The 23,084-nt window shown below is 39.8% G+C and overlaps 1 protein-coding gene across 1 annotated transcript in view; it reads left to right on the forward strand.

Moving 5' to 3' along the window:
• The window catches only part of uts2r2 (urotensin-2 receptor 2), a 41,858-nt gene extending 29,910 nt beyond the window's left edge, over window positions 1–11,948 (forward strand). Inside the window, exon 9 of the mRNA XM_049564286.1 lies at window positions 11,114–11,948. Coding sequence (XP_049420243.1) covers window positions 11,114–11,250 — 137 coding nt within the window. The 3' untranslated portion in view covers window positions 11,251–11,948. The remainder of the gene's footprint in view (window positions 1–11,113) is intronic.
• Window positions 11,949–23,084: the final 11,136 nt, after the last annotated feature.

Raw genomic sequence — 23,084 nt, forward strand, 5'->3', positions numbered from 1 at the left:
ATGACATATACTCCAGATTGCTGACTGCACTGTCATTGTAACGGTGTCTTGGAAACGCACAAGGGTTGGGCAAGTTTGTGTGCATGACACAAAATAAAGAAATCATCATCAAATCATCAGTGGCAAGAAATAATTTGTTGATATTGAGTTCCAATTTACCTTCACAAAAGCCACATATAATTTATTTTGCTGCGTGATGAAGCACCTCCAGTGTTTTTAACTGTATATTTCATAAAGCTGTCTTTGTCTTTCATGATGTCAGGTGAGGTGGCTCACCGCCACTACTGTACAACACACTGAATACCAGACATCATAAACCAATGACCAGCCTCTGGCCTCAATACTGCAATATACATAGAGCTCATCAGTGAAGTTCCAGAAGTAAAAATGCCATTTATATTCTGAATCAAGATCTTTATTGTTAGCCATTATGTTGTAGAAGCCACAAGTCTGTATGTTATCACCCTTGTTTTAAGAAAAAACAATTTTATTTGCAGTGTCATTGGGTACTGTGCTACCCACATTCCTAGGGTGTAACAGGGACGTCTCTGATTGGTGGAGGTTTACTGCACCTGCAAACAGCTAGTGAGACAATAAATACACTTTAACTAAATTATGAAATATTGTTACTGGCTAACCAAGCTGCTGATGTACCTAGCTAGCTGCGTAATGTTTGAGGCTACAATTAACTCACGTATTATTAGCATAACATTAGCTACCTGAATTAAACAGGATCACAAATTCACATTTCTTAACATTCTTAACACTATTACCTTATATATCTAATCAACTGTTTCTTTGCCGACGCGCCAAGAATTTGTAGAGCCTGCACTGATGGATGCCTGCGCTGTGATTGCAGTGAGGAACAAAGCACTGTGCCATGTTGAAGACGCACTACACTCCAGTATACTACACTATACACCATATGAAATACTACACCCACAATGCAAACTACTATATATTACAGCACTTTTGCTTGCAATATGATAATAACAAAGGTTGAATTCATTGGCAAATGATATCATTCGCAATGGTTTATGGGATAAGTAGTTCCTTCACTCGTATAATAATCATGTACAGAGTTGTGTACCTTTGCCTTTTTTGCTTTAGCAACAGCTGTGGCTGGAGGCGAGGGAATTTCCTCAAATTTGGCACAAATGTCCATGAGGACCCAAAGACAAACTGATTAGATTTTTGTGGTCAAGGTCACTGTGACCTCACAAAAGATGTGTTTACCATAATTCAAGAATTCATGCGGTAATTATGACAAAATTTCACACGAATGTCTAATCGGATAAAATAATGAAGTGATGACATTTTGTATCCAAAGGGTAAAAGGTCAACTTCACTGTAACGTCACAATATTTTGCAAAAACACTTTTCTGGCCATCACTCAACACCATAACTTGGCAACAGATGAGGAGAAATTTGGTCAGATACTGAATCAATGACAGTAATTTTTGGTGTCTACCTTGAAACTGTTCTGATTGTATAGATCTTCTGTGCTGTCAGGTTGAAGATGTGTGCAAAGCATAAATCATTTAGTTTTTTTATTTGTAGCTTCTTTTCCAGCAACATCCATATTTGTAGAATTGTCTGTTGTCTTGGCTATATATGAGTCAGGACAGGCATGGAATTAAATTGCACCTTGACTGGTTGGCGGAGGCATACAACCATGAAGCGGTAATTCTAGTTTCCATTTTCCACTTGTTTTTATTTTTATTTATTTTTTCTCCAAATCAAATGCTTCATGGTCAAGATTTATCTCATGGTTGGTTGGCTTAGGTCCAGGCTGAAAACTCTTTATTTTAGGATTTTCTGAAATGTCAGAGTGACTGAATGAGAAATTTACTTCTGGAACCGGAGCCATTTAAAAATGTGGGCGATTACTTTAGGCTCATGCCTGGTGTGTGGGAAACCACATATGCTTTCCTTTTCTCTCCAGGGTTTTGAATAGCAGCCTTGGACTGAGTCACAAAGTAATCCAGGTAACTGCATTAGAACACATTTCCCACCTGAGATCCAACCAGAAAGTTTAAGCTCCTTTTAAATACAACGTCACCCCACATCATCTACCTTTAACTTCCATCCCAGCCTCCCTAGAGCTACCATACAGCCTGTGTGATTTATCCTCCACTAATCCATTATGAGGCTATGGGAGCAATCAATACATTGATTGGACAGTGTGTTGATTTGTCATGCGCCTTGTGACTGTGCTGGTGGTGTTTATGGGTGTTTCACTCTAGCAACAAACCTTGTTATTTGCATGGGATGAGTCACGCACTGTTTAGCATCTTGTTAGCATTGCACACTCATCCCCTTTGGGTCTCTGAAGTTAAAGGCCTCATTAAGTGCAAATCAGTGGCGTGTTATTAAAAGCAAAACTAGCTTAGAGGCATAATTTATATGGCAGGAGTTCGTATTGAACAGAAGACGATGTTAAGTAGTTGCTAATCGATAGCAACTATCTTTGCAGTAAATTAAGAAGCCAACTATGATTTGTACTTTAAGAGAGGAATAAATAATTGAAATATGTTGCTTAAACAGATGCTGTAGTGTTTCTGCAGTGCTTTTTTCTGACACGTCACATCATCCAATCAGTCTGTAAAATAGAGGCATTTTTTTCATTAACTTCATGATGATAAAATTGAATTCTTTTTTTTTTTTTTTATGAAATATGGTTGCCACCCAGCTCTCCTTCTATTAACTCTAAATAAACAGAAAATGTGAAATACATAAGCTCTGATGCAAATGGCAATAAAAACTAAATCTAAAAAAATTCCTTGTTATGTATGAGCCATGCTTAAAAATAGCTAAACAAACATCTTGTTAAATCCTGGCACCTACATTACCCACAATGCACTCACAATTTGTGCTAGTAGTGGCTAATGTACCCTTTAGCTTCTAGCCTCACGCAGAGATGTGGTGCATCTGGTAAGCTCACTTTTAACTCATCTGTCAGCAGCTCATTTTTCTGTCTATCCCATTCTCATGAACATGATATCTCAAGAACACCTCAAGGGAATTTCCTCAAATTTGGCAAAAACTTCCACTTGGACTCAAGAATAACCTGAAGAATTTGTTGGTCAAGGGTCAAAGATGACTGTCACCTTGTCTCATTCTCGTGAAAGCAATACCTGAAGAACACCTTGAGGGAACTTCCTCAAATATGGCAAAAACGTCCACTTTGACTAGAGCATGAACTGATTAGAATTTGGAGGTCATAGGTCAAGGTGACTGTGACCTAACAAAACATATTTTTCCAGTATTTAAAGACTTCAGCCATGGCTATATCTTATAAACCCATGTTATACGTTATCCATTGATGAAGCAGTGCCACACAGCAGAAATTCTGCTGGCCAGTGTTGTCTTTATTAGGAAATACCACAACTTAACCCTACATCCAAACTTTAAGAGATGGCGATAGTACCATTGAGAGCCTTTCAGACTGCACATGTTTGATATTGTCAACAAATTTTAGCTTATTTCAGATATATTGATATTTGCATATATGTTGAAGGATCATCAGTCAGTTTAAACATGTGAGAGCTATTTTCAGACACCTCCAACCCACCTGGTCAAACACTACGTCAATGCAGGGCAGAGGCCTGACTCATTTAGCTCCTAACGATGAGATGCTAAAAGATATGAATTTCCCCAGAGGCATTTTGGTATTAATTTAAAATAGATCACTGGACCTCACTGGTGATGGAAGTCTAAATGCTAGAGGGCCAAGTGGTGAAACGATCTGAATATACTTTTATCAGCTAATTGAGATCCAGTCTTTTGAAATACTTACTTAAACTCCGGCACCCAAACAGGAAGACTCCACAAGATGAACAATAGTATTTCCAAATTACGCCCCAGGTGTATAATGGTGATTGGGACCCTTAGACACATGGTTTGGAAAAAATGTAAGAACAGCACTGGGAGTCACTGGTTCATAGGCTTTGCTCATCCAGTCTTGTCTTGCACGGGAACTGCAAGTATATTGCTATGACTCAGGGGAACAAAAGAGTACATCCACCTCTATATGGGTAAAGGATATAGTTGCATACAGTATATGGCCTCAGTAAGACTGTTTATTTTCTAAATTAACCTGGGCCTCCTTAATATGTATAGGAGTGACTCAGGTCTTATTTGGCAAGTTCCTACTTTTGTCATTGTAACCTGGTTTAACCTCACCAATGTTCCCATCTTTCAACTTTTTCTAAATCTGTAACCTCTGTTGTCTAAAAACTTTATCAGTGTTCACTCCTCTCTGCCCTGTTGCTATGACAGATTAGGGATGTGTGTAATTAATCGATTAGTTCACTATAAGATTAAACTTTGCTACCCTCACCCGTCGGCACCAGAAAAACTTAATAAACTTAATACTAAGATACCCAGATAAGAACGGGAAGAGTTTGGATCAGCATGCAAGACTAACTAGTGGCTTTGATTGGCTCTCTTTCCCCCTCTCTCTCTCTCCCTTTCACAAACACAGACATACGTTCTTAGACTCAATATATAGACAGTGCACACCTCCCCCATTGGTACAAGTCTGCAGCTTTCTGTGGATGTTTAATGTTCAATGTGTCCAAGCCACACACTCACATGGGCTGTATGTCTTCTCATTAGGCTGAATGAGAGTGGTACTTTTAGGTGCATGGGAGATTCTGAGAAGCCTTGATGTGTTTTTGTCATTTTGTATACACACTCATGCATGAGAGAGTTAGCATGAGTGTGTGTGTTTTTGAGTGGAGGTTAAATACACTGTAAATCAGTGTTATTTGTTTATATGTATTTAATGAGTTATTATAATGTATGTAGGACAATAGGTTTTGTTATAGAAAAATGTGATTAGTGATTTCATAATGCTCTATAACAAAGTACCCAATATGTTTTCAGACAGTGTTTAACCTTAATAGTTAAACTGTGCTAAATTTGGACCAGAACACATCGGCGGCAAATGCTGTGTGTCAAAAAATATGATGCACTGGCGGCAGCTAGACGTGTGCCCTGTGGCACTTCTGCCCCTGTAATTAAATGCACTCGCCCTCTGCCTGTACATACCAGCTCCCGTAGCAGCTCTTTTTCTGTGCTCCTATGGCAGCTTGACTCCTCTCCTCACCAGTAGCGTGTAGCTGTTGCTTGCTCATGTGTGACAAAAAAATGGAAAAAGAGAGACTCATTGAGGTTGAGAAATATCCCGAGCTAAAGGACCCACAATCCTGTCGTTATAAAGACAGTGGCCAAAAAGATATTGCCTGGGGAGTAATAGCTCTTGAGATCGGCTCTTCGGGTGACAAATCCAGCTTAACTACGGGCTGTTGACACATGATTTTAAGCTAATGCATAGGTGGAGAAAGTACAGATCTTTCAGTAAAAGTAGTAATAGATTTGCGTGGTCATCTGTTGACAAGCTGCAGTGCGACATGTCCAGTGTGTGCTAGGGGCAACATTTGACACACCATGCAGCAGCAGCGCCGGTGTGTTTGCAACTTAAGTTTTGAAACAAGTTTAACTTTTGTTTAAATCTCAGTAAAAATTTGTCTGAGCTAACGGCAACCCCTTGACATGAGCCAAAGACATTTAGCCTTGATTCCAGCTCTGTATGAGCCAAAACGTTTAGCCACAAGAAGGCCCAGGGCTTATAGGAAATTGTGTTCGTTTATGGCTGCTAAAAAACAAAATGATCAGATAAACAGTGATATTAGCTTATTTTCAAAAAAAATAAACAAATGAAGTGAGCAACATGATGTATTGGGAAGGGCTCTGTTCTAATGCTGTGTTCCAGACAACCTAGAACTCAAAACCTCTTCAAACCTACTAGTAAAAGCAGAATGAAATGCCACTCATAGTCGGTATTCCTGCTAGTAAACTCGGGGCAAATCCATCTACCCTGACTTCATAAAGAAGCAGTTTTCTGATGTCACACAGCAATGCCAGCAGCCACAGAAGCGCACATTGTAAATGGTGAACCATCAAAACAATAATGCATTCTATCATACAGAAACATTTTGCATGTAAATTGTTGTCAAAATATGTCCACAGTGTTGTAGCTGGTTATGGTTATTCCTTTTTTCCTCCTTTTTCATTCATATATGCAAGAAGCAGTATTGCTGAGAGATCAATTGTGTTTACACTTGCTAAAGAAAAATCAGATTGCTACTGTCAGTCATGTCTTTTTGTTTATGTTTGGCATCATGGACCTGGAATGCTTGGACGTCGGAAGTTGGAAATTTAAACCGGTAAATTCTGACCTCTGACTTTGACTGGAAGCATTATGCTGGATTTTTAGTCATGCGTGTTAGGAATGTCTGTGGGATTTTGAACGAGGTTATCTTGCCTCTGGGACAGAACCCAGAAGCTCTAGTTTTACTCGGGCTCTCACTATGTGGGGAAATGTATTTGTGTAATCTCACCAAGGCAGCAACATGAACACAAATGTCACAACTCAGAATTTGAAATAAATTAGAGATGCACAATATTGGATTTTTTTGCAGATATGTAACAGCTTGTTTGACCGATTAACTGTAACAATATCGATATTTCCACTTTCTCCCTACCTGATTTTAGTGATCATCAAGTCTCTTCTGTAGTGGAATTAACATCATATTATGCATGCATACTCTTATCATGTTGGCTCACCAGCAGGTGGAGACATGAAATATAAGGCTTTTGTGCAAAATATGAAAGAGCATGTTGGTAGATTCTGGTTAATTTTAAAGCCAATATTGGCTGAAAATAAATAGATAAATTATAAGAACGTACATTACATCTTGTGATATCCTTAACTTGGGAACATGATTGTGTTCAAAATAAGAGTTTATCCACTCTCACGGACAATGATTAAGTCATGATCTTTATGAGCCGCTGTAAAAGCGATTTGATGTATTACTTCTGAAAATTGTTGACTGAACCATGACAGTTGCACAGCTTTATTTTGCCCACTGTGAAAATGTGTTAGGTTGTGAAGACATAAGTTTCAGCAGGGACAGAATGTTCTCTGCATCTGCATGAAGTCAGTAAGTACATTACTACGTCAGTATCTGTTTTCATGAAAACGGTGCCTTTTAATAAGTGTTCCCAAATGTGACCGGGGAGGTTGTGTGTGTGGGTAATCTGGTTTCCATTGGTAATAATCTTAAATGTAAAGGCTGATCTCATTGTAAGTATAAACTATATCCTTACCATTCTAACCTTCATTGAGACTTTCACACAAAAAGTATCTTTAGGTTCTTGAATAATGTCCTGTAAATGCCCTGAAAAATGATTTCTGGAAGAGTGTGAACCCTGTTGAATTCCCCTGTGAATATCCCTCCATTGTGCTGCAACTAATCTCCTCTGCTGACTGTACTGAATCTGCTTGGTTCTTCACAGTAAACACTGGGAACGTTTATGTTGACAAGTGCAAGGGATTATTTTCAAAGATTATTTCATTGTGCAGTTATCTAAAGCCGTGTGGCTAATTTGAGCACTTGAAAATGCCCTCTCTTTCAATGACATAAAACAAGCAGACCACCACTTATTGTCTTGCCGCTCACACTCTCTTTATGTGCATTAATTCTCTTTCTTCTTATGTCCCATTCTTTGGGTTTTCAGTGTACGTTCCATTGTTTAACTGCGAGTGCTGATTTCCCCTGACATCCTCAGCTAATGCCCTGCCAGGGGGATTTACCCTCCCACACACACACACACACACACACACACATACACAGATGTGCACAACAAGTCATCAGTATTTCTTGGAGGGAAAACAGAGCAAACAAATTGGGGCACAATGATTCTAGCTTTTTATTCATATTCACATAATGAGATAACCTCTTCAAAAGGCAAAGAAACTGGAAGTTTTGTACCAAAACAAACAAGTTTGAAACTTTTTAAATATAAATCTCTTAATTATGCAACATGACCGCAGACTAGCTACGTAAACATTAATGCAAATGTCTTTCCAAGACAGAGCAGGTTGTGTTTAGAAAGAACCAGACTGGCTGGTAAATTGCAATAGCTCATTAGCTGGCCCAGCGAAGCAAAGCCTCTGATAAAGGAAGAGAATTTACCCCGAGGCAACCTCCCCAAACTCACACTGTGTGTCGGTCCCAGAAAAAAAGAAAAGTATCAAAAATCTTTTAAATCTGACAGTGAAAAGAATGCATTTCAGCGTTCGCTCAAATATAATTCTGGAATAAGTTGAGCGTGTCCTTGTGGCCCCTTCATCTCCTTAGGGTTCCAGCTTCTCTCTTGGTCTTTTTGTGTCCTCTCCCCTCATAAAATTTCAACAAGCAGCTCCACAGGCAATACTGCATAGTATACTTTAAATGAACAGTTCAACAGTTTGGGGAATAAGCTTATTCTTTGTCTTTCCAAGACTGAGATGAGAATATTATTATCACTCTAATGTCCAGGCAACAAGTTCAAGTCAGGATATGGTTTACCTAGCTTAGCATATAGAATGGAAAAATAAAAGCTCAATTAACAAACTAAAATTAACTAAATAATTCATACAGTAAGTTTTGTTTGTTTTACCACCTCCATAAAGAGAAATGTAAATGTGACAATTTGAACTTTTAGGTAGAGTTACATGTTGAGGCTATTTCTTGACTAACAACAATTTAGCTTGAGTCAGGATATGTTTAGCTTAGCTTAATACAAAGACTGGAGGAAAGGGAAAACCGAGCCCCCAGGAAGTGCGCCAGGCTTTGAAGCCAATTTACGTAACGACGAAACAGTGGTACTGCAATTTCCAGGGTCTGTCATGTGATGCCATTATTGGGCCCAAAAAGACTTTATATTGTAGACTTACTTTGGGAAAGAGATGTCTATAAATCAGTGGATACGATTTTTTGAACGTCACAACCCCCACAAAATGACTTGCTCCATCATTGAGATTTAATACAGTCTTGCCGATAACATTTGGAAAGTCTAAAAGAGCTGCAAGATTAAATTATTTTATCCCCATTCAGATAAGCAGAGCGCTAAACCGGGAGTCAGCCACTCAGGCATGCTCAGTTGTTGTTGTTCTACTTACACCTGTAAATCTTAGTAGGTAACATGATGTATTTGCTTTATAAACAGAAATGTAAAAGTGTTTTGTGATTTTAGGGGTGGTTACTTGTTGGAGCTGTTTTGGAACAATTTTTTAGTTAACAACAAACAGCTGCAGTGACACGTGCAGTCTTATCACAGAACTTGCCAGAAAGACTGAACTGCACTGAAGTTCTGCCTAAAATAAACATTTCTGTTCGTGTATTGGTTAAACAAACAAGATACAAAATGTTAATTGGTCAGCTTCAGAGTTGATTGTTGGTAGTTTTTTTTTTCCCATGCCTCCGCGCCTGTTCTCGAGTTGTCCTTCCGTCTGTGCATCTGCGTGATATCTCTAGAATGCCTTGAGGCAGGGGCGATTCTAGGATCAGAGGTTTAGGGGTGCTGAGCACCCAGACAGCTGCCCGGCCAGGCAAGATAAATTTCACTGTTTTGTACATTTTAACGCAATTTCATTCCCACATTTGTGAAAGAAAAACACTTTTTGGGAAAGTCTGTGACTAAACCATCAAATCTGATAAAGGTTATTTAAAAGGTGCTGAGCCACAGCAAAAGACGAATGGACTGGAATCATAAAAAAAACATATTGTAACCCTAATTTCTGGGGGAAGACAACTCATTTTGATACAGCAGCTCCTCAACATACACATAAACAGTATGTATGTTTCTGGAGTAAACTAGACCCCTATAGTGAGTACCAAAAATACTAATAAGAATACTAATAAATAAAGTCCTCTCTCTGCTCCTCTCTCTCTCTTTGTACTGTCAACCAAAAGGCAAATAACCAAACAATGCGTTTTATATCTAATAAGAGATATAAACTGATACATTGATCCAACTTATAACATCATTCTAGATAGATAGACCATTTGATCTTACACTCTTACCTGAACCTGGCTCTTTTTTTCGAAAAAACAATCTTATATCCATGATGAGGCTGTCTGTCTGTCTGTACACACACGCACGCGCGCGCGCGCACACACACACACACACACACACACACACACACACACACAATGGGAGTTATAATGTTAATGGGCATCCAGTCAATTAGCTAGTCGTAGCACCTTGGTTTTAATATTAACACATGCACATGACACAACAGCTAGCTTCTCTCATTCCAATTCAAACAGAGGACAGTGGTACTGACCACCTGTAACGTTTCCTAGCTAGAAAAAACGTCAGCTAACTCCTACCTAACAATATAAACAGTGACCTACGATTAAATGCAGCAAAAATGAGGACTGGGAATAATAATAATGTGTTGGTATTGAGTGGTAAAAGTTAAGGAATGTGCCACATATCCTGGTTTAAGCCAGGTACTTACACCACTACTGCATATCACCCACTCTGGAAGGCAGCGCATTGCACTGTGCAGATAGAGCGCTCAGAGCCTGGCTGGGTCGTGGAAAGGTGGGAGGGATGGGGTGGATCAAACCATTTTTGAGGCATTTTTGTTGTTAAAATATTATGTTTCAACCAAGTACTGTATGGTTTTGACACTTTTCTAGGACATACAGTAAAAAAAAATTAAATAAATATAAATCTCTCAAATTTTAGGGGTGCTGGGATTCAATTTAGGGGTGCTTCAGCACCCCCAAAAATGGGTTAGAAACGTCTATGTCTATAGCTAACTGTTTCCTCCTGCCTCCAGCCTTTATGCTAAGTCAGACTAAACATGCCCTGACTCTGACTCTGTACTTGACACACAGACGTGAATGATATCTGTCTGTTTACCTCACTTTGAGTAAAAAATATGCTTCCTTTACAAATTATTAAAGTGCATTCCCCAAAATGTTGAACTGTTTCTAAAAAAAACATGATACATAGTGTAAATGAGTGGGCTGTAGAGGTGTTTGTAGGTGTATTTCTAAACTTTGGGATATTTCTGAACAGGCGAGCTGTTTCCCCTGCTTCCAGTTTTAAAAACAAGCTGGGTAAACAATGTCCTCATTCACATAATATTGATGTATTATCCTAGTCTTAAAAAGACAGCAAACAAGCATAATTCCCAAAATGTTGAACTAAGCCATTTATTCTCTCCTCTCTCCTAAAAAGTCCCTCTCATTCTCTCCTTGCCCAGGACGAGTCTCTTTCTTCTCTTCCGGCTCAGAGAACCTCCACCGCGTGGAGAAGGTGACATGGGGGACGCGCTTCGCCATCACCGTGTCCTTCACCTGCGACCCTGCGCACGCCATCTCAGACCCCGCCATGCCCTGAGGCACACATGGGTGACAGTGCTGCTCACTGGCTGGAACAAGCCCTATAACAAAAAGGGGGATCACAGGGGAGAGATGAGGAAGGAAGAAGTGAGACTTAACTCGTAACATTGATGTCCTGTGGCTGCACAGTCAATATCTGCAATTTTCTTTTATTCTTCAGATATTGACTTGCTGCCCCTCACTGATTGTGTTCCAGAAAAAAGCACATACATTCACCCTCTCTTCTGCAGAGGTGTTTCTTCTCTCTTTTATCTTTTTATCCAATTTTCTACAACAGTGTCTTTTTTATTGTGCCATCATAATTGCCAGAATGAGGCATTTTTGGGTTCTCAGCACATTTCCACAGTCTGTTCCTCTCGATCATTTGGGGGACAGCTTGAGCAAAGATTGCCTCTCCACTGTAACAGTTTCAAAGAGGCTAAAGTGGGATTGTGTTTTCAGTGTTGCGGTATTTTTCATCTTATGGAGAGCTGTCAATTCCTTGAAGAAGAAATATAAATCTAGTGAATCACCTACTGACTCAACCTTTTATCACAGAAACACCACCATACTCGCTCCCACCTGTGACCAAGGAAGTGTTTTCTTCTAAGAAGAACCCTTGTCTTTTCCAAAAGTGATTGCTCTTTCTAGTGTTACTATTTACTTCAGTGTGGTTGGTGAGGATGGTATAAAATAAAATACTGACAGAACCTGAAACATTTTTGTCTCTTTGCCTTATTTTTAGCACACAAAACTTTTGGTCTTTCATCTATTTCCCCTCCAGAAACACGATAAGAAATCAGCACACTTCAGTAACGAGATGAATTCTCAATTTTCATCACATTTTCCAATATCATTCCTGTGCATACCTCTATTGATTGCTACTGTACTAAAGCCTTACTTCCTTTGTGAGCCAGACACTTGAGGAATTGCTTGATTGATCAAACACTATCATCTGCTCAACAACTTGCCATGCTTGCCTTTCTTATTTTCCACACAACTGCTCAGAACAATCATCTCCATTCTCATTTGAACCTTGAATCCGCCACTGTGTACCTACAATATATGCCAAAAATCACTCTATCTATCTATCTATCTATCTATCTATCTATCTATCTATCTATCTATCTAAATCTTAATCTTAATCTTAATCTTCATCTATCAAGTTAAGGAAACTTGATAGATGAAGATTAAAATAGTATAATTTTGATCATGGCTCATGTGTTCAATCAATCACTGCACACTTACATTGTGCTGGGAGTGTACCTACTCTGAAATAGCAGCTAAAAACATCCCTCAAAATGGGTTCTCAGAACCGCAATCATTCCTTGTTCATGTGGTGTGGGCACAAGAAAACTTTGTTCTCAGAACTATGAAAAGATTCCTCTCTTCCAAAAACGCCTATTATGGCATGCAACTCTATTGTTCAAGTCAATCTAAAATACCAGCAGCTTCTTTCATTTTAAGACCATACAACTGATTGTACATGTTAATTCAATTTACTGTACTTCACACATATGTAATACGCATATGCAAACCCTGCTACTACATTTGAGAAATCTGAAAGTATTTTTTTCTACTGCTACAGCCAGCCATTTCTGTACAATATGAATGTTAAATCTATCAGCAACCACTTGAAATTTGTTAGAGTGGGGTAATCCATCACTCTGAACAATTGTTTTTTTTTTTTTGTTATTGTTATAAAGTAATTTTTTAAATAATTTCTGGGCCACTGGCTTTGAAAATGTCATATTATCTCCTTACTATCATAAATGTATTAGCAAACAGTGGCTTATTTACACAACCAGTAGACAGAATAACATGCATTATTAGTGTTGTGTTTCTGGCTACCTGACAAATACAAGTCCAATATTCACTCTCCTTTTTCTGCTGGAGTGATCTTCATGGTGGCTCGTCAGCTGCTAAATGCCTCATTACATTCACCAGCTATTTGCTAGCTTTGATTATAAGCTGTTTGGTGTGTACAGTAGGTTTATTAATGCAACATTCATTAGGGGAGGGGAGAGTTAACAAAAACCAGAAAACTTAGCTGAAAGACACTAAAATGGTCCAACCAGCTGAGGAGAACAGCAGGGTCAAGTGATACTTCTCTGAAGGTTTCATTTATGCTCAACGTTAGATGTGTGTACACAGACTGATGGAACCTACTGTCCTTACCCTGCCCTTTCCAACCCAATATTGGAATAAACTCCATTCTGCTGTCTCTAAATTTGTTTGCTTGGCGCCCCCTAAGCTTTCCCTGTTACAGTGAGCTAAAGCTGATGGTGGCCTTTCGCTACCTAATTTCAAACTTTACTACTGGGCTTTCACACTACGTCTGCTTCTTAAATGGTTTGACCCAGCAACCAATGTGTCATGGCGCGAACTTGAGGAAAGTTTGGTTCATCCAATTGAGCTCAGAGATCTTCTATATTCGAATCTAACCACTAATCAATGTAGGGTTCGTTTTGGGCCTATTATTTCCTAGCTAGTAACTGTCTGGAGAGCTGCAGAAAAACTTTGTAAGATCACTTCAAAATGGAATGCACTATCCCCTGTATTCAACAATCTTGGTCTTCTAGTAGGTGGACGTCCTATTACGTTTCCGGGTTCGAGCTCTAGAGGGATTCACACACTGGGGGACTTATTTGGTGAGAATGGGTTACGCTCTTTTCAGGGATTACATGAGAGTTTTAATTTATCTGGTACCTCTTTCTTTTTCTATTTGCAACTGAGATCATCTATGAAAGCTTATTTTTGTGTTTCCTTTGTGTTTCCCAATTTTGTAAAATGTAATTTATGACTGCCCATGTTTCCAAGATTTCCAATAAAAAGAAAATATTTGATCACAAAAAAAGGTACTTTCTTACAACCTTCTCAACCATCGCCTTGTTTGTTGTTTACAGAAACTTTAGGCTGTGCCCAGAGTTCCCACGATCATGGAAAACCTGGAAAAGTCATGGAATTTTACAACCTCATTTTCCAGGCCTGGAAAAGTCATGGAATTAGTAAAAATCTTTTGAAGTTTTTGGAAAACTCATGGAATTTTGTTGAAATTATTTGTTACAGTAATCTTCCACAGAAAGCTTTCCACTTAATATACTGTCAAATTTATTTTTTTGAAGTTAGCCATTGACATAATGTAGCTCTAATATGTGTCAACTTAGGGTGCGTGATATATCGTTTGAGCATGATATTGTTCTGCACAAGAGTCGTTTCGAAGGACCTGCAATGTCAAGTAAAGCAAATGAACTCGTACAACTTATTTTAAGCTCGATATGGAAATAGAAAACTTGCACAGTTCTCATTTTCCATGACTTACATCAGCCAAGCCCTTGGCTTTTAGAATTACACTTATATGGGACTAGTGTGGTGCCGTTTTCTTACGGGAAGCCAGACTTTCCTGCATGTGTGTGTGTGTGGAAAGGTACCGCAATAAGGCTGGCAAGTGCAGCAGACAGGGAGGTGCATGCTTTCCTGAAATGAAAATTTTATCATGGGTCCTCAATAAGTCATAGCCTGGAAATCCAGACCCAAATCTAGAAAGATTTAGGGTCTGGCCATAAGTAACGAAAATGGCCCAACTCGAGGGGCGGCACCAAGCATGCATTTGAAAATATCACTGCACGCAATTGGATAACACTACGACCAATCAGAAGAATACACGGGGTGACGTATCCGGAGCTTAGCTACCAGCGGAGCTAACTGGTAGATTAGATTCTTGCTGTATCTGATCGGCAAAACAGCAAAAACGTCCTTCTTGCAAAGGAAAGATTTGAGCGCTGTCTTCTGTTCCTCTTTTAGAGAAAAAGCCAAGTCTAACTTGTTCATTGTAGCGGCCAAAGCCGTTTCAAACAACTGGAGTTCATCCGTTACCATCTTGTAATGTTTACTGACTGATTCCAGACTTTGTCGTTGCAGAGCTGTCGTCATCTGTTTAGCTTGCCTCTGGCCCGCCTGTATCAGATACACCGATGTGATTGGCGCAGCTTGGCTCCAACGGCATGGGTAATGAGCATCATTACTGATTGCCAGAGTCGCTGAGCAAATTCAAATTGTGCTCTCGTGAGAACTCTGGATTTCCAGGGTAAATAAGTCATGGAAAAGTTTGAAATTTTGTCCATGAAAATGTGTGGGAACCCTATCTGCCCTTTAGTGTCATTTACTGGCTGTATCTATGCCATCATAAAGGACGTGTGGAAGTATGAGGGCAGTGATGTTTATAACATTTAAAATGGACGTATCTATTTGTGTCCATAAAGGGAGCATAAGTAACTCCATTCACAGACACATTTGACCCTTTGTTAATATTAAAATATTGATTAATGCAGCTTTAAAACTACATCACCAAACAAAAAGAATACAACACTGACAAATATAAACCCAGGCTTGATATTAACTGTAATGGGATTGTGAAGAACAACAGAACAGCACAACTGAAGCAAGTTATAAAATTGCAGTTGATTTGTAGTTAGGGAGCACTTGCCAACACACTGGTGGACAGCGTCCTTGCTGTGCTTGTAACATAATTACATTTACATCATCTCAGGGAGAACAAGGCATACTTATAACTTCACATCCACTGCAGATACGCAGCTGACAGCTAATGTTCCCTTAGCACAATATTGCTCTTCTCAGCTCCTGAGGGACCCCTTATCACATTCATTCATTAGTGTTGAGAGAAGCATAACGGTAGTTCTTTATGCAGAGGTGGGAGGAATGCCAGATTTTGATGGAATGGGGATGGTGCTAGATATATAGTATAAAGGCAAAACAGACAATGTATCTATGTGACAAAGTCATTCACACCTGTCAAATGTGCTTCATGTTCAAAGTTTTTCTTTTTAATCTACTCAGATTACAAGCAGAAACCTGGTGTTGTTGGGTAGTTTTCTCATTCAAGGAGTCATTGATCTCCTTTAATCCTCAAGGTAAACATTCTGGTCACTGTAAAGAAGCACACAATCATGTTGTAAGGCTCTTGTGGCATATTGATCAACCAAGTCAGAGGATTCTTTGAAGGTCTAAACCTCAGTAGCCATCTTTTATCATATTCATTTAACACCCATTTACCGCTGTCAAGATTAGCTAATGATTTCTGTGTGTGTTACAGAAGACTGTAAACTGTTTTTTTTAACAGTCTAGAAAATTGTGCTGACCCCATAACCTCAGCTAAAGACTCAAGTGCTGAAATCAATCTCAGCAAGACCTTTATTATAAAGTGGGAAGCAGTGGACCATACGCTAAGCCCTGCACCTGTCAAGAATACGCCTTTACAGTGACACATTTTTAACAATTTTAGACAAAGGCAGACGAAAGCAGGCTTGTCATCAACTGGTGACCGTCAATTTTGTCAATTGCACGGAGAGGCTTCATGGTTTAATCAGCTGTATTTAGCTAACTAATTCAGCCAACATTAGCTTGACTTGTTGGTTGAAAACTAGCTGACTTTTTAATGTTTCCAGCTAAATTTTTGGAAAAGGGTCTTCAATACTGTCTATACTTGATGGCTACTTATGCTAAAGGCTTGGGGCTAAAGCCAGAACACAAGAAAAATTAGCTATCTCCACCAGTTGATGATGTAGAAGACATAGAAACAGAGAAATAGCACTGTTGTATTGCAGTATAGAGCTAGTTAGTGATAGTATTTTACAGAGATGGGGGACTCGAGTCACATGACTTGACTCAAGTCAGACTCGAGTCGCAAATATGATGACTTGAGACTTGCTTGACTAACATTGATAAAAGACTTGACTTAGATTTTGTACTCATGACTTGAGATTTGACTTTGACTTGAGACAGATGACTCGAAAGGACTTGGCTTTAATTCAATATTAAAGGCACGCTAAGCACCGTTGGGCGTCACTTCTGTTTACATTCAACAGTGTTATCAAACACAACGGAGCTAACTCGCCCCCCGCCCCTTCGTCCTCCGTGACTCTGTCATGAACGAGAGATAGCTGCTAATTACCCTGGATTTACACACCTGTTCAAGGGATAGTGTACCCAACATGAAATTTCACCCATTATCTACTCACCCTCATGCCAATGGAGGATCACGTGAAGTTCTAGAGTCCTCACAACACCTTCCGGAGATCTAAGGGGAGAGGAGGTAGCAACAAAAGTCCACCTAATGGAGGCTCATGGCGCCCCAGATTCAAATGTCCAAATATAGATAATTGAAACCACAAAATATCTCCATACTGCTCGTCCGTAGTGATCAAAGTGTCCTGAAAGCCTGACATAAAAAGTTGTTTGGAAAAACATCATTTGAAATCTGTTTTTAGCCTCATTGTAGCCTGTAGCTCTAACTGCTTCTCTGTGCACCACGTTCACGTGTGCGCACTTGCGCAAGACCATGAGACATGGGCACCACGACGTTCATGTGTGTGTGCTTGCTTTCGCTGGTCTTGCACTGGCTGGTTGGTAAAGCCTGAACCCAAAGGTTTTTGTTGCCATTTGCGGAGCCTGAGCTGCCTACAGAGACCAGACTTTTTCACAGCATATTCAGAGGACATGTAGCTAGCGAATCGTGAGGAGATGTTTGCTGTATGTGACTTATGACTTGACTTGTGACTTGCTTGACCTGAGCAATGACTTGACTTGACTTGCTTGACTTATAGCAGGGACTTGACATGACTTGCTTGATTCTCACCACAACTAACTTGGAACTTGGTTGAGACTTGAAGGTAAAGACTTGAGACTTGCACATGTGTGACTTTCCCCCATGTCTGGTATTTTAAGTATAAAAAGGAAAAATTTAAGACCAGACTGTTATTTCATTATAACATAACCTCTTTTCTTATATTTAAATAGAATAAAAAATATTAAATATAATCACCTTTAATGTAACAAAAAAGACATTGTGTTTGACAAATGTAATGCCATCCCAGACAAGTTTGGTTGCCATCGATTGGCCACAGAAAGTGAAAATGTAATTTTGGTTGGCGTGGGCTTTACACCAAAGAAGCAAAGATGAGCCTTATGTCTCTGTGGTGCAACCAAACATTGACACAGCCCTATGATAAAACTAACTAGTTTTAGCATATTGTTTATTGTGGACTTTGCACCTTAACTTAAACAAGAACTTACATGTAGATGGCGCAACAGGCTGCTGGATAGAATCTCTAGCGTTATGCTAAACTTGGAATAAATACTACACAGTACTGTGCTTTCATCAACATGGCTTTTTTAAAATAACACCCAACCTAGCAAAATGTTGTAAGCTAATGATATGCTCCGGCCCCCAGGAAAACCACTCAGCAGTGGAGCAAATGTTTCCCAGTGGCCACTCATGGTATTGCAGCGAAAAAAATCCCCTGCAGCCCAGAGAGCATTTTCTCCATACACCACTGTTATAAAGGAGACGACTGTAAAACTGTTGACAGGACACCTCCAACTGCAAACAAGTTCAATTATGAATTTTTGAGCCATGGTGGGTTTATATTTGTAAAACTTTCCTAAGCCCAGAAAAGTAATTACACACTGCTTAAGTCATCCCAGAAGCTAGAAAACTTTTTTGGCATATGGACCAGGTGAGGTAAGTGTCATCTTGGCATCATCTAGTTCTTACTGAATTCTATGAATATGGTACAGCCTGGCTCTGAAAGTAATACTGGGCTACTACTTTGAGTAGTTCGCCGTACATTCTAACTTTTGCACCTTACATTCCAGTAGATGAACACATTGCTTCATCCACTCTTTAAACTTATGCTGCTGTCAGGCTGAAAAAAGACACCACCCTCCAAACTATTTAAAAACAGAGCATTTCTCTTATTACAGCTCACAACACTTGAACATGTGGAAAAATCCAGAGCTTCACAAACCTGCTGTGCCTAGTTACAGTTGCTAAGCAAAGATGGGACAGTCATTGTTTGTGGAAGGGGTTTAACAAACAGTTGGTTGTAGGTCCCCTGCTTTTTCATGGTCTTGCCTTAAATTAATACTGTAAATAGTTTTTACAGTCTAGTAACTCCAGGTCCATGTATGACGCATACTTCTGGAGAGATCAGTGTAATTGGAGCCGTCATTAGCCGGTAAACTGAATGTTCGATGAAGTAAGTGTGCTTGAACTTTTACTCATGATTGCCAAGCCAGTGGTAGACATAATAAGCAATGATACAGCATCAATTATGGCATTCTTCAGGTAATCTGAGCAAAAAATGGACTCATGATACAACATCTCACTGTCAAAATCTTCTATCATGTCGTGAGCTGTGTAATTAATTGCACTGTGTCTGATTACCACCATTATTATCACTGGCTTGTGCAAACTGGGCCTATTACATACCGGCGTCCGCCAGGCCAAGTGAGGAGTCAGACTCTGCTGACTTGACTAATCCCTATTTAATGAAACTCTTGGAAATGTCTGCCAGTAGAAGCAGCTCACACACAGCTGTAAACCCTAGCTGGATGGTAGTTCAATCCCCCTCAGACAAGCATAGGAAGTAAATGTAATATCTAAGGTCCAAAATGTCATTCTAAAGCTAAATAAGCAGCACGGTCTCAAAGAAATATTTGAAATGGACACAGACTCGTAACCTAAAATTACGTGGTGGTGGGTTTGAAATGTGTTAAAATTACGTTCTGGCAAAAGAGTCAATTTCATATATCTACAACCACATTCATCTTTTACGTCCAGAGTCATTTAACTCAATAAAGAGCTTTTGGGAGAAGGATTTCGGGGAGAGGAAGTTTGGGTGGAGATTTTACAGCGTGTACACAGATCTTCTATTTGTATAAGACATGGTCTTATTTAATGTATATTGGTACATGGTACCTACTACATTAAGGCCTGGCTGTCTAAGATCTATGATGGTGTTTCACCTGTCGATAATCCCTTGCAAACCTCATATGTATGTTTTGGCTTGCCCATCTCTACATAATTTTTGGATGGAGATTTTTGATTTTCTATCAGAGATGACTGGGGAAAAGTAGAACCTAATGCTCTCAGTGCATTGTTTAGGGTCTTCCCTTCATTGCCATCTCTCTGCATCCAAAAAAGATGTCTTATCCTTTGTCATCCTATTGGCTAAAAAACTAATGTTGACCAATTAGACATAAATAGTACATCCTCTTTTACCCTCTGAATATGAGACATCCTTTATTTTTTTTTAAATTGCAAAAAATCTGACTTTCATTATTTGGTTTCTCCAATAAATGTGAAACCCAATAAATAAACTTAGAGAAAACATTTCCATGCTGGCAACACAAAACCAATGCAAATGCAAAGTCAACTTTTGTTGTGGTGGCCACACAGATTAAGTATAAAGAGCAAGAAACTCTGCCTAAAGTGGCTGATGGGTCAAACAAGCGTGGACTATCAACCAGGAGACTGCTGTACATGTCCTGAAACAGTCAATGCAGTTTCATAACTTTATGGACTTCACATAACTATGCAAAGTACTTTACCTAGCTACGCAAAATAAGTACGTTTACATTACTTACGTCTTGTACATAGTTATTTTAACCAAAACCACAGTCTTTTCCTGAACTTAACCAAGTATTGTTTGTTCTCTTAACCTTACCAAGTGTTTCTTTCACTAAATCTAACCAAACAGAGACAGTTTCACAACATTAATAATGTGTTTGAGACTGCAACCATTCATAATAGACTTTGATTGGCATTGTTTTCACGATTCCACCGCGTTATTTAACACATTTAATGCCCACCACCAAATAATGTGTTGTTAAGAAGTTGTGTCCATTTCTCGTATGTCTCTGAGACCATGTCGAAACAGGGTGGCATGGTAGTGCAGTAGTTAGCACTGTTGCCTTGAGAGTTCTGGGTTTGAACCCTCCAGCCAGCTGGGGCCCTTCTGTGTGGGTTTCTCAGGGTTCTCTGGTGTCCTCCTACAGTCCGAAGACATGCCTGTTAAGGCCCTGAGACACCAAGCCGACGGTCGACCAAAGTCGGGCCGTCGGTGAGCGTCTGTCGGCCTAGTTTTTGCGGTGTGTCCTGCACTGTCGGCCCTTCGGCGTTGGAGGCTTTTCGGCCAATTGAGCATGTTCAATCGGCGGCACAGCTAGTCGGTGAAAGAGATCACTCTGATTGGCTGTTCAGGTTTTATTCCCTCGCCCCTGTAGTGAGTGAATCTGCCTGTAGTGAAACCGGGGCTAACCGGTGCTTCCTCCACAGGCTCCACTTCACTTAGCTGCCCGACAGATCCACTGCCTCTCCCACTTTAACCTGAATAACAAACCAGAGCTAGCTGGGAAGCTAGCGGAGCATTAGCCGCAGCATGACAGAGGGACACACAGCCAGTTAGCCTCCGCTAGTCTCTGAGCTAGCCCCGACTCTCCGTTTGGATCCAACCAGAGCACCGAGGCCTGGTTTGTTATTCAGGTTAAAATGTGAAGAAGCAGCGGGTTTATCGGGCAGCTGAGTGAAGCTGAGTGAAGTGGAGCCTGTGGAGGAAACACCGGGACCGTCTGGATGTAATAGTCCGTGGAGGTGCTGCGGTGCTCAGCCTCACAGATAGGTAACACCTCTGCTGACAGGATGTACCACTCTGTCACTCCGCTCTCTCTCACGCAGGCGCAGAACGTACGTGCCACTTGGCCGTCGGATGTAGTCTTTGTAGTGTGTTCAAATGCAACTGACACAGGGCGACGTGAGGCGGTTTCGTCACCGCTAGTTCTTTGATGTCGGTTTGGTGTGTCCGCACTTTTAGGTTTACAGGTCACTTTTTGTCTGTAGGTGTGAATGTGAGCATGAATGGGTATCTAGGGTGTGCCCCAACTCTCATCCAGTGTCAGCTGGGATAGGCTCCTCCTCGCAGCCCTAAATACGGTAAGCAGTTACAGAAAATGGATGGTTGGATGTGTTCAAATACTACAAGGATTGAACTGCACATTACAGCAGTATAATCAGTGGCACTCTATAATATAGAAATACAGTGTCTCTATGTGACTGTGGCCTTGATCACACCTATCACACAACTGTAGCGATACCTTTAAGATTCTTGGCTGAAAGTCATTTTCTCCAAAACATGGGCACAATTAAGAACCAAAAGTTATTGTGTATTTAATAGCAAATATCACAGCTGATTTTAATTTAAGTCACAAGCTCAAACACCTACACAGTTTTAGATGGAGGTCAAGCGCAAGGACACAGCTTGATTAATGTTAAAACTAGGATGTCAAAGCACAGCTATTATCTGTAAAGATGAAAAGTCTCCAGTTTCTGTCCAACAGAGGTGATATGACAGACTCCTCTGGTTGGATTTTAACAACACCTGAGGAGATGTGACCCGCTGGCACTGTATTCTGTCATTTTAAAGGTCACATCCTGCAACTATGAATATCATTTTCACTTCCAAATATCTTTAAAGTGAATAGATGATGCTCAATCGAAAAAAAAAGAAGTATTTTTTATCTATTCTGACAGCTCTCTGTCCTTCCAAACCATACGCTGTTTTCAGTCACAGGTTCCAGTGCTCATTAAAGTGGCGCTCCAACATTTTTACACATTAAAGTCAGTATATTAGTCATGAGGACAGATACTCACCCTTTGAAAATAATTATATAATGTATTCTGTGGCTCTGTGGAGCTTTGTCAAGTCTAAAAAATGAGAGTACTTGAAGGACATCACTTAAGTTGTCTCAGCTTTTGCTAAGGGACTATAACCTTTTGACAGAATGAAAGCAAGTGAAGTTTTTTAATGTTTTTGCCAAAGCTAAGAAGCATTAAGCAGACATCTGCTTCGATGAAAACAGTAAGATGTGAAAATGGGGATTGGTTACGTTTATGTAGGGCTGAGGGATATGGAGAAAATCAGTTATCACAATATTTTTTACCAAATACCTTGATATTGATATTGCGACAATGTTATAGGGTTGACTATTGGTGAT

Source organism: Epinephelus fuscoguttatus, linkage group LG20 (genome assembly GCF_011397635.1).
Source record: "Epinephelus fuscoguttatus linkage group LG20, E.fuscoguttatus.final_Chr_v1".
Classification (NCBI taxonomy): Eukaryota; Metazoa; Chordata; class Actinopteri; order Perciformes; family Serranidae; genus Epinephelus; species Epinephelus fuscoguttatus.